The sequence below is a fragment of the Rhinopithecus bieti genome, unplaced genomic scaffold, assembly GCF_001698545.2.
Source record: "Rhinopithecus bieti isolate Rb0 unplaced genomic scaffold, ASM169854v2 scaffold_30032, whole genome shotgun sequence".
Lineage (NCBI taxonomy): Eukaryota > Metazoa > Chordata > Mammalia > Primates > Cercopithecidae > Rhinopithecus > Rhinopithecus bieti.
Genome location: NW_016813134.1, coordinates 540,617 through 553,584, shown reverse-complemented (window position 1 = coordinate 553,584; position 12,968 = coordinate 540,617). Strand labels below are relative to the sequence as shown.

General features: G+C 44.9%; 1 protein-coding gene across 2 annotated transcripts in view; it reads right to left on the bottom strand.

Moving 5' to 3' along the window:
• The window catches only part of EPHB1 (EPH receptor B1), a 451,564-nt gene that overhangs the window by 108,104 nt on the left and 330,492 nt on the right, over positions 1-12,968 (bottom strand). For both annotated transcript variants that reach the window (XM_017847708.1, XM_017847709.1), the window contains exon 5: positions 12,331-12,666. In XM_017847708.1, the coding sequence (XP_017703197.1) occupies positions 12,331-12,666 (336 nt within the window). The remainder of the gene's footprint in view (positions 1-12,330; positions 12,667-12,968) is intronic.

Sequence of the window (12,968 nt, the reverse complement as noted above, 5' to 3'; positions counted from 1 at the left end):
TTTTTTTTTTTTTTTTTTAATATATGAAACACATCCCATATCCAAAAACCAAAGTTTGTATTTAAATGTCAACTAAAGACTTCCGGCCCTCTAGTACTCATGACCAAAGAAGAAAAATTTGCAACACAGATGAACTATGTTTCCTCTGACATTTCTATTCTAGGAGGTAACTTTGCTGAAAAGGTCCTGCTTAGATAACTGGTTTTCCTACTGTAGATGAAAACTCATTTCATTGCACAAATATGCTTGAATTTTACATTAGAAGACCTGACTCATTAAATATTTTTGGTGCAGTAACACTTCTGGTCAAAGTAGATTAAACAAATAAGCAATTAACTTGGAGACTGGGTATAAATACAAAAGCAGAATTAATTATCCTTCTCATTGTTTTCCTCTATTGTGGACATTGGTTTCTTGTTTGCTTTTACTCTGGGCTTTGCCTTGAGATGTCTCTGACATTGGCTTCCTATCTTCCTCCCTACCCTGGGAGTCACCTGGGGAAAGAGGACTTCCTTAGGTGTGTACCCTGCTCCGTGCTGTTACAGAATTCTGGCTGAATTTGAGATGTGAATGGGATAATAAATGAGGGCTTCAGGCCCGGCCTTCAGTCTCACACCCCAAGGCAGGGAGCCACAGGCTCCTCCTTCACTGGTCCATCCACTAAGGGTTTTTCGGTTCCATGTCAAAGGGGAATGGGGGGGTGACAGGTGGCGGTTAAGGGTTGGTGGCTGATCTGGGAATGTGGGTTTATAGCAGTGGCCCTCATTTATGATATTACTTTTGATGTGTATGTGTTTGGGGGTGGGGTGGCGTTCTTTATTGGGATCATACATCTGACTCTGTAAGTTCTCAAGTTCTCTGTAAGTTCCAGAGTCAGATGTTCTCAAAATCAGCCTCATCTGGGAACTGGTAAGATAGGTAGACTCCAGAGCAACATCCTAGACTCAGTGAATCAGAAACTCTGGGTGTGGGCCCAGCAATCTGTGTTTTAACAAGTCTTTCACAGGAGTCTGACACATGCTCAAGTTTCAGAATTGCTTGTCTAGAAACCTAGAAATCAGAATGTTAAACTTTGACGGGGCATCTGAGACCATTCAGTTTTGGTCAGCTCTTACAATTTATAGATTATAGCAATGAAGATGAGAGAGGGGAAAATGACGTCCCTAAGTCCGCAGAAGGTTAGTGCAGAGCCAGAAACAGCTGGGCCTCCTTTCCCTGAGACCAGGGTAGGGCTCCCTCCTCACAACTCATGCACTCTGCATTTCCAGAGCTTTGAGGAGGCCAGGCATAGGGGTGGGGGACATTGAGTTACATCAGCATCACTAATGGATGGGCACTGCCTTCTGAGACCCCTTGTGCCCTCAGGGAGATCAGGGGTCCCCACCCATGGTGGAAGTGTGCAGAGCCCTGTGCCTGGAGGAGGAGGCAGGCTGCAGTGTGTTCCTGGTGGCGCCTCTGCCTCCTGGGTCGCTGCAACCTAGCATTTTCCCACAGCTCCTCCTCCCTGCTGGGGGAATCAAAAGGTGCCTTAGAAGGTGCTATTTATGTGAAAACTATAGCAAACCTGCACTCTGTGACCCTGCAACTGTGGGAGGCTGTGGAGGTGTGTGTGGAGCAGGATACTCTTCAGGCAGGCATCTAAGCACTGTGATGGCTGCTGAGGACACAACCATTGGTACTCACATGTCAGCTGGGGCATGTCACAGGGCTCTGCCTCCCCTCAGGTCTGCCAGCCTTTCCCAAGTGTGGGGCAAGAGCAGAGCCCTGGCAGCTTGGGTCTGTTTAATGATTGGTCATGAACGGCAGTCCACTCAAAACACTAGCAGTGGAGAGGCCACAGGAGATACCCCATCACAGGTTGTGTGGCCCTGTTACATCTGGCTCTCACCCTCACACATTCAGCCGAATCCCTAATGCAGCTGGAGGACCCACCACTACCACCGTAAGGCTGACATCACTGCCACCAACACTGGGCAGGGGAGCTGCACCTGCAGTCACTGTGACCATCCTCCTCCAGACCTGGAAGTCTGAGTCTTCTGGCTTGAAGGTTCAGAGCCCCTCCTCCTCAGAGCAGCCCACCAGGCTCCACAGGCCGGCTTCCATCCTGCTATGCCCACTCTTTAGCCCCTTTCTGGACATCACCAACCCCATGGAGTTCTGGGTCTCTTCTCCTTGATTCTGACTTTCCCTTTGACTACTGAGCACACCCCCACCCTGGGCCCTCCATTTACAAATCAGGAAACTCCCTTGTACCCACCACCTTCCCTCAGAGCCTTCACTCCATGTCTGCATTAAGGAAGAGCAGCTGTCCCTCGAGGACACCTTTGCCTTGCAGGCCTCTCAACTCGTGACAGTTTATGATTTTGCATCTAGCACACCTCAGGGTCAGGAAGTGGGGTGTGTCATCCTTGCTCCCAACTGTCTGTTTCACACCATCAATCGCCATCTCCTGCACCCTTCGCAAAAATGCCATTTGGCTAGACCACCACTCTCCAGGTCTTAGGACCACCATATACTCCCTCCCACCATCACACCCCCATTCATTGGAGGCATGAGCTTCTGTCTTTGTCTTTCTCTCTATCCTGAGCCTTGCCCTCCTGTGTGTGACTTCAATGTTCACTTAAACAATATAATCTCAGTTCCCTGGCCTCTGCAACTCTTCCATGCCTGCCAATTCCCATGGCACACTTAGAGTCTGCTTTGCCTAAAGTCACTCAATTTTCAAAATCACAAGTCTAAATATTCTGCTTCCTCACCACCTCAGATGAGCCCACTGCAACTCTTTTTGGCCTCATCTGGCCTCTTGGCATTTACTTCCACCCAATGCATCAGCCTTCTCCTTTATTCATATCCATTATTATCCATCTTAGGCTCTATCTTTGCAATAACATAATTCACAATACTCCCCAAACCCTTAGGCATACGTTGCCTTTATCTTTTCAGAGCATATGACTGTCAAAACTCAACCAGAGATATATTTGTGATCTGTTTCCGGTAGGGCCTGCTGTCCAGGAGCCATATACTGCTGAGAAAGCCACATAAGAGGAAAAAGAGGTGGCTTTCTAAACATGTGATCACCAACTTCAAATGAGCTCTCAGTACTTTCCAGAAATATTGAATTTACCTGAATAGTTCCATTTCCCATTCTCTTCAATAGCACTGCCAAGCCTTTTCCATTCTCCTCAAACCTTCAACCCCAATGCTTTCCCCTTCACTCTCAGCAACCAATCTTATTTCCCACCTTCCAGAGAAAATAGAAGCCTGAATATCCAACTGTATAAGTAATATCCTGATTTCAGTACTCAAACTCTCCACAAATTATGCATGTGCAGAACCAAAACCTGTCTTCTGTTGATGCAGTCCCTGAATACTTCTGGGAGACACTGGGGATGTCTCCTCTGCACTCGCAAACTATACTCTCATTCTCCTGCTTTGCTTTCTTTGTTCTCCATGTCAGCTGCCTGCGAGACCCCTCAAGGAATATTGCTTATTAAGCCAGATGGCCAGGCACCCCCCTCCCCAAAGGACCTGTGGTCCTGTGGGAACGTGGTTTTTAGTGCTTCCTCGGGCAGTGCTAGGCTGAGTGCCCCTCTGAGAGCCCTGCCTCCATGGTTACTGATGGTACCTCATCACACAGTCTCAAGACTGCCTCTCTGTGCCTCAAACTTCATAGCATCCCTCATGCAAAGCCACTTTCCTTGCTCTTCCAGTCCTCTATCCCAGGCACTCACTCCCATCCAGGCCATCAGATGAGGAAACAGATGGTAGCAGGACCTCACTGTTCTTCTAGGGACCCAGTCCCCTGCACACCCACCTCCTAGCAAGCTTCCCTCCCTACATGCAAGTCTCTTCCTGCAAACAAAAACCAGCCCACTGGTTTAGGGGGCAGCACCAGAGTGTGATATGGTATAAGGTCAGCCAGGACACCTTATAGCAGAGGACACATTGCCGAGGGGCAGGGTTTACTGGGAGGAGAAAGACATGGCCTTTTCCCTTGGGAGCCCTCAGTCTGCCAGGAGAAATAGAGCCTAAGCACATAAACAACTAATGCACATCCAAGAAATCACCATACTGTCCCTTTAACAAGTACAATTCAGAGAAGGGCAACATACATCACATTGGGAGTTTGTACAGGGCAGATGCACTCCTAGGGGGCATGACTGGGCTCTTGTTCCCCTAAGCTCTTCTGAATGGTGAAAGCATTTGCTCTACTGCCAAAAAAGGAAAAAAAAAAAAAAAAAAAAAAGGAAGGAAACGCACACACTTTAAAATCCTAGGGCTCAATTCTATAGCTAAGGTTTTCCTGCAGTTTGGCTGTCAAAAGGAAACTGATCCCGAGGCCTGAGGGACTGGCAAAGAGTCTGCCTTGCACTGAAAAATAATTGTGGTCCAGCGTTGCCTTTATTTACCCAGAACATTCAATGTGCCTTTTTCCTCCATCTTTCACATCCGCTCAGAGAAGATGTTAATTTTCTGAAATTAAACACTTAGCTTGATTACTGTTTTGTTAATTGCTGCATTCAGAAACCCCTGGTGCTCCTGCCTGTTTAACATGGATGGTACTGTGAAAATGATAGGCGCGGGACTGGCATGCAGGGGGACAGACAACAGTGCTGGGATGCCATCCTAACCACCCTCCCTGCATTTGCTCAAGCAGCTGGGACCCTGCCAGTAGGGGAGGTAGGACAGGCCAGGTCGTAGAAAAGCAGCTCCCACAGAGCCATGGTTATGGTTTGGGGATGCAGTGCACACAGGAAGCCTCAGGTCTTACCAACATCTAGGAGAATATAGGGGGAAACTGCAATCACAGCTCCCCACCCAAAGATGCCTGATAAAGGAAAGATCACAGAGACAGCTAAAGCTGCATCATTTGCTGATGCCTGAGATTACTTTAAGGAAGACTGAAGCACTCATTCATGTATTTATTTAACAAGTTATTAGTTCATTCAATGAACATTTATTGATTGCTTTCTATATTTCAGGCACCCAACTAGATACCTATCTGGACACAATAGTCAACAGGATGGATACAGGGCTTTCTCTCCTGGAGATGCCAGTTAGCTCATGGAGTTGACTTGCCACAGGAGCATGGAGTGGATGGATCACCTGGATCCTCTTCCCTCCCATCCTCTTTGCCTCTTTATGAGATACCTCTTTATGAGATAGTTCACAAGGTGAACCACAACTATCTCATAATCCAACTGGTGTCCCCTCTCCAATAAGGGTTATAACAATCTCATGTGGATATAAGATCCTTACAGGCTAAGAAATTTCCTCCAGTCTCATTGTCAGTAGCCATTTTTACACCTGAAGCTATGTACTTAGAGTGCCTGGCCCAAGATGGAGTAAACAAGCAAATAGGTCCCTGAGTCCTGTGGGCACTCTGGTAATCCTAGCAGAGTGAAGGCAGTTCTGGAGCTGTTAGCAGCATCACAAGTCACTGCTCATGACCTGGAAAGAAGAATTCTCATACCCAACCACTGTGTGGCCCAGCGTGTGATATCCATCCACAAGGAGTTCATTCAAATTGGTCTGTTGAACAATAAAATATCCCATTCAACACATTGTCACTGTATAGCTACATCCACCACCAACTGAAATGCCCTCTGGCAACAACATGTGGTTCCATCCTAACTTTTGGAATGTAAGAGTGGGCACCACAGAAGAGGGTGGTACCAAGAGCCCAGCTGAGGGTCCTGTACCCCATCAAGTCACTTCCCAACTCAGTCACCTGCTTACTTTCTTACTTTGTGACTTTTCTGGGCCTCTGATCCCAGTCTCAGTGAGTGCTGTCGACTAGAATGCAAGCTCCACAAAGGCACAGATTTTTGTCTGTTACGTGTGCTGCTGTGTGCCCAGTGTTTACAGCAGTATATGGCATGCAGAAAGGCCTTGAAAATATGTGACAAGTAGGCGAATGAATGAGAGCCCCTAAGAAGCAGTACCCTTGAGCCAGTACTTGCAAGCAGTCATAAAGAATGTGTTAAGTGAATGAATACATTTCCAAAGTTAAAGTGCCCAAACAAACCAATCCCTTTGAGAGTGGTTGAGTCTCTCTGTGTTCCTCTGAGTGGATCAGGGCTTGTAGCATCATCCTAAGCAACATTCCCTAAGTCTTCCTGCAAGGAGCCACAGCAGAGGAAGACTCCAGATTACCTGACTCATCTGGGAGGCTATCTTACGATGTTACCTGCGGGTCACCAGGACACATTCTCATCACCACTCCCCAGCCAAACACTTACATACTAATGCTCATCTGTGGGGACTGAAGCCATCTGGCAAATATTAATCAAGGCTCTCTGTGCCTGGCATTGTGCGGCCATTCCCTCAGGAAACTGGTGGTAGGTGAGAAAGTGTGATTCTCCACACAGCTCACCATCTGGTGGAGGACCCCAAGGTTGCCAAGGATAGAAGCCAGGACATTGGTCACAGGCAGTGCCATCTGCTGACCCTCTGAGCTCAGTGGAGAACACATCATTGTTTGCAAATGGCCAGGGGCCTTCTGAGGCCACTTGGAAGTTCCTTCTCAATGCCAGAGCTTAAGAAACAATAAAAACAACCTTTTCTAGAATTAACAATGAGAAGAAAGCAATGAAATGAACTATGAAATTGAATTAAGAACAGTGAAAATTTTATTTGCTTAAGTTTTTTTTTTTAACTTTTCTTTATTAACTTCAATGAAAGTTTTCTTTCAAGTCCTTCTAGTCTTTAAAATTCTCACTCAATCTTTTCTCTGCATCGGAGCAAATTTTGCCTGCTAATTTCCAATGAGCACAGCCCTTAAAAATGAACTGGCTTCAGCATATGGATCTTAACACTCTACATTTTTACAGGCAGCAGTGTAATATTGTTTTAATATTTAATTTTGAGATTTACATAATATCTTTCCTCCAAAGAGCTCAATACATTGCAATATCATAAAATTCCTTTTCATATTCAAAGATTACTCTTTATGCATGCAAATACTATATTTAACCAAGGAATAATGCAAATTAGGTGATGTATTCAGAGGAGTTGATGGACCAGGTAATTCTTTTGTAAGAAAATTAGTGTATTCGAGTGACTTTAACTGTCTAAGAACTTCAAAAGTGTCTTAAAAATGGACAAACTATATGGGCTTGTAACTATTAACAGAAATAGTGCAGCATTTTTAAAAGAAAGTAAGTAATGGGTTGTGTCTGTGTTGTGGGCATGATGAATAGTATTCCACATGGAAGTGGCATGCAGGCCATACATGAACTGCATATAATATAAATGTCAAATATAAATTGTGCTGATAGGATCATGCAAGTAAGGGGGAAATTGTTGCTTCTTCAAATACACAATGAGAAAAGATAGACAGGCTCCTCTGAACATCAGAATCATCCGGTGGCAGGTACCCAGGTTCTGGGCTCCAGTTCCTCCCTCGTCATTAGCTCATTGGGATACAGACTTTGCCACTCTCATTTCTGGTGCCTATTCCTCCCAGCACAGAATAGAGAAACCAATATCTGTTATGTATCTGATACAGATAACATCAGTCCCAAACAAAGAAACTGTGAAGCCTTGGAAGGAAACAGTCTAGGGAGAAAAAGTACAGCCAATTGCTCTCTAGCTCAAGACATATTCCCAGAAATGATGCTAATCTCTCAGTCCATAGCATAGTTTACAGAGTGATTTTCTATCTGCTGTCTCATTTGCTTGTCACTATAGTACTAGGAAGCAGGTATCATGACTCATATTTTATAGGCGAGAAATGAGGGATCTTGCCAGTTAAATGAACTTGCATGATTCATGTGAGGAGCAGAGAGGGAAAGAAACCCCAGGAATACCCCACTGCACTCTGCCACCATGAGCCCACAGGTGAGGAAGATGACTGCCCCATGGTGGAATGAGAATGGAAAACAGAGCATGCTTGGCAGTAAGACTTGGGTTAATCAGATTCACCCTCTGAATCAGAGGTTACAAACCATCGCCAACAGGCTAAATCCAGAATTGGATTTGTTTGGCTCTCAAGTGCTTTAAAATTTTCTAATCAGTTGTCAGCATTTTAAATCTGGATTTTCAGCTTATAAAATCAGGCAGTGCTGGGCATGGCAACTCTTGCTGGAGCTGAACAATGGCTGCCTCTCTGCTCTTTAGTTCCCTGCAGTCCCCACCACTCCCTATTGCCTTGTACTTGGCCCCGCTTTGCTCCTCTCCATTACCTGCCTGGCCTTAGGGGTCTTTGAGTTTTTTCTCTTTGGCTTAGATGGTCCCAAGTTCATGTGCTGTCGGATTCATCTTTTATACCCCCAAGATTTCCTCTGAGGTCTTCTTTTCCAACTTTGACGCTCCAAGTCTATTTGGCAGAAGAGAGAAGTAAAGTTTGTCATTCACTTAATTCTCTCTGACAGTCAGATGATCCGGCCATCAGTCTGAATCTGGGGCCAGATGCCAGAGAGTGACTGCAGGAGTTAGTGGTGATAACAATCTCTCTGCAGATCACTTGGCCACTGGAACAGAGAGAGTTGCACCTGATCTGGTCTATTTTAAACTCATGGCAGCTGTATTCAGTGCAAGGATGTATCCCTGAAGACCTCACGTAAATTTGAGCTTGCATAATTCATGACCAATCCTGACCAAAGATGATGGACATTTTTTTGACAGCTAAAGTGGCCTAGCAATGTGGCAACAGCTTAGAGAGAGCTTATGACTTACACAGTCCACTACAATGTGATTTTTCATCAGTCTGAGGATAAAATGGCCACAAACCATCTCACAGCCAAGAAATGATGTTTCTCAGAAATATCTGCAGCCTAGGGAGGTGCAATGATGTTTCTCAGAATCATTTGTTGGCTGTGAGATGCTGAGCAAATTCAAAACTGCTCTGACCTAAGTTTCTTCATCTGACCCACCTTCTCTATAAAAAGAACAAAAACAAAACAAAAAAACATGTGGTAGGGCTTGGCACATTGGAGGTGCTCAAAGATATCAGTTCTCTGTCACTGCCTTTGGACTGGGTAAGGATCCAGTCCTGAAACTCTCCAAGGGATACCTGGTCCTTGAATAGTTATGACTACAGACACAATTGGGGTCATGATGGGAGAAGATGAAGGCTCTCTGAATCTCAGAACTCAACAGACAAGCTTGTCTCTGAGTGAAAAACCGTTATCTACCATGTGCCCAATGACCAAAAACAAATGATAGCAAAAATCTCTACGGTCTCTTCTTAGATCTCATCTCTTGGAATCAAGAAAAGCCTATTGTTGGAGACTATGAAATGGGGGGCCTAGAGGTACTGTCCACTTTTAGGACAGAACACCATAAGGCAGACACAGACAAGGGACATCCTGTTGATCTCTTTCTAATCCTAGACTCTCCAAATCCCTTTAAGTCTCTGCTTTCTTATCAGAAAAATAGGAACAATAATCCCCAAGTCATTGTGTAATTACGAGGATTAAATGAGTCCACATAATTCCAAAATTCTTTGTGAACTCAAAAGAAACACAAACAGGAGGTGTCAACTATAATCATTATTACTCATCTATTTCTCAATCAGGACCCACTCAGTAGTCCAAAGCCACTTCACAGTTTGGGCAGTTCCAGACATAGAGTACGCAATCAATAAACACAGGTTGATTTAATGATTGATCCCAGGACTCCTCTTGGTCAAATTCTTTGCCTTCCGTCTATCTACTAATGACCCAAACAGTAGGACAGGTGGCCACAGGCACAAAGAGGGGTCAAACCATACAATGAAGCCAGGGGAGGAAGACTGAGCTAGATCTGACCCAGAGTGGACCAGCTCAGGGGTATTCTGGGAAGGTTAGACATGTCAGGACCTATTGGTAACACATGGGTCCACCCACCTCAGCCTTTCATGGATCTGAGTCTAATATTAGAGTTTTTATGATAACTACTTTTTAGTCTCTCTTCCACCTCTGGTAAAATACATAGCTTCTGTCCATGGTTCTAAACTGTTCTCACAGAAGTTCAGGTTTGAATGTTTATTTGATGGTTCTTATCTTTAAAAAAATACTATCTGTTGGTTGAAAATAATTTGTATTTACACATAGATTCATCAAATCAGTGCAATGGCAGCCTGTTCCTCAGTCCACAGCCCATAGATTAGGAACTACTGGTCAACTTGATATTTGTTTTACAATAACCATGTGCTCCCAAGAAGCAATTGGATCCTTCTCTCAGTGAGTGTAAACTCTCTGACACCAGAATTCCAGAGTGATCAAACAGGAATCATAGATTGGAAGGTGATAATGGAGGCTAGGACTACAAAATCAGGGATGATTAAGATTAAAGGGCCTGCCAGAGGGAGAACAAAGCACATGAGAAGTGTGCTCATGGAGGAGCAAAAGGGTGAGGATATAAATGAATATTTTACATGTTGGTAATTCAGGGCCCCTTGCAAGAGCCTTGGTCCCCCAGCTCCACTGCAGTCTAGGAAGGTGCAGATGGCAAGACAGGCAGATGGGCAGGTTCGGGAATAGCAGGGTAAGAGAAGGGAGGGCAGAAATAAAAGCAAACCGATATAAGTGGCAGGTTTCTTCGCACATGCTTAGAGAGAGAGAAAAGACAGCCAAGCCCAGTGTAACATGACAGCCTGGCAGGATTGTCATTCCCAGAAGCTGGGACACTAAAATATTTCAGCCAGTTTTCTGCCTAAACTCTTCAAGGGAAATACTGCTAACAAAGGCTGCCCATGTTACATGCTTAACATAATGCAGAAATTACCATTCTCCTTTCTTTGGGTAAGACAAAATGCCACAACCTTTGTCTCTACGGCACTAACACTGTGGTCACCAGCTGGAGGCTTCTACACTTCCGCTCTTATTTTCTCACTACATGCGTATGCATGTAAACACGTGACCATACACATACATACAAACATACCACATGAACACACACACACACACACACACACACACACACACAGCAACAACGCAGCCATCTGGATAGACATGCTCTCCTATGACACCTTTTTTCTTCTCAGTTCTGACAGCTTAAACTCAAGATTCATCTGCCATCAAAGATGCCTAAGATGCCTGGTTTTAAAAGAAGCAGAATGAGTCTGAGGGAGGGGAGGTGAGTAGAAAAGGATAGAGTAGAAAAGAGAAGGTCAGGGAGGGGGAGATACACAGAGGAAGAGAGAGCTGAGATAGATGCTTGGCTCCTGCTATTCTACTAACAAGCTGTCCTTTTAGAATTTGTTAATTGAGAAAAAAATCTATAATTCCAAATAACATCACGGTCCACTGCCTATGACCCTCGTTGCCTGTACACGTGATGTTCACTTCCCCTCTGCAGCCTTGCACAGTAACCCTGGGAGAGAGATTGCTCATTTTTCTCTAACTCCCTTGGTATTTACTGCATGCGTATAGCATTTTACCTTGCAGCTTTGTGCTTTGTATCTATATCCTCTAAATTCGTCAGTTAATGAGTTTCATGAGAGGAACAATAGTGTCCAAGTATCACTGCATCCTTCACTGTGTCTAATCCACAGTGTGGCACACAGTACATGCTAAATGACTATCTCTTAATGATGAATGAATAAATAAGTGCATGAATGGACTGGTTAAATTGATATAAAAATAAACAGATTCTTGCAAGAGCTGTGAAAAGTAATGAAGAGAAAAGATCAGAAGAGTGCAAGATTCAGAAATAAAGAAAAAGAAAATGTGTTCTGAGCTGCGCCAGAGGATGCGCTGGTTATCGGAAGCAATCTATTGCCATCTATCTGAGGTCTCAATAGAAGCATATCATTCATCAGAGCAAGCTATAAAGGAGAATACACTTTTGAACTACGTAGGTTTAATTGGAAAATGAAGGCAATATTGATTTTATCATATGATATCTGGAAAACTTCTGTCATTGGGTTTCCATAAAGCATCGTTGGTTGCCCTGTTCTCAAAGTCTTTCAGTGCCTCCACTCACTCACCATCTGTCTGTCCATCCATCCACCTACCCACCCCTCTGTCCATCTGTCCATCCATTTACACAGTCCTCTGTTTGTCTACTCACACACCTGTCTGTCCATCTCTTCATCCATCTTTCCAACAGGATTTGTTGAGCTCAGGCTGGATGAAGAGCACTAGGTCCTATTCTGGCTTGGATACACCTCTTTGCTTTTGTGTTGGGCACAAGAAAATCCCCTAGTCTGCAGCTCATTCTCAGAAGCGCAACACTACACCTGCCTTCTCCATGTGATCACAAATGCCCATCACCTGACTCGTTCACTCCTGGACAGAGGCTTGACAGCACACTGGCAGGATGGGTGTGTCTGCAGCTGTGTCTGCCTAGAGACAAAGAGCCAGCCACACATCCACACAGGAGCACAGAAGCCTCCAGACTTACCGGCTTGGTTTGTGGTGATGTTGACAGAGACGTGCTGTGGGGGAAAGGGACTCTTGCTGGAGACTCCATTGATGGCCTGGATGTCAAAGGTGTAGGGGGTGTGGGCCCACAGGCTGCTGATGGAGACACGGCACTCAGTCAGGCCCAGCTGCCTGGGCACAAACTCCACATTGTCGTCGCAGCGGGAGCAGCTCCGGCGGTCTGCCCGGCACTTTTTGCAGATGATATTGTAGGTCACATCATCCCGCCCACCTGTCTCCCTTGGAGGGTGCCACTCCAGAATGATGGATGTCTCATTGACGATGGAGATAACATTGCGGGGACCTGATGGGACGCCTGCAGGGAGACAAAGAAGGGTCCAGTGAGGCCAGACATAAGCTTCCTTGTCCAGCATCTCTCTTGTCTGCCTCTGGTGCATTCCCATCCTCATCAGTGCGCTCGCCTCCCACTCCTTCCTCAACCCCAAATGTCTATGCTCCTATTCATTTTGAAAAAAGAGTAAGTGAACAGAGATGACACCTTGTCCCTAGCTCCCATTTCAATCATCTTCACTGAGGCTTTTCTTCTTTCTTTTCTTTTTTTTTTTTTTTTTTTTTTTTTTTTTTTTTTTTTTTTTTTTTTTTGTGAATATGATTTTT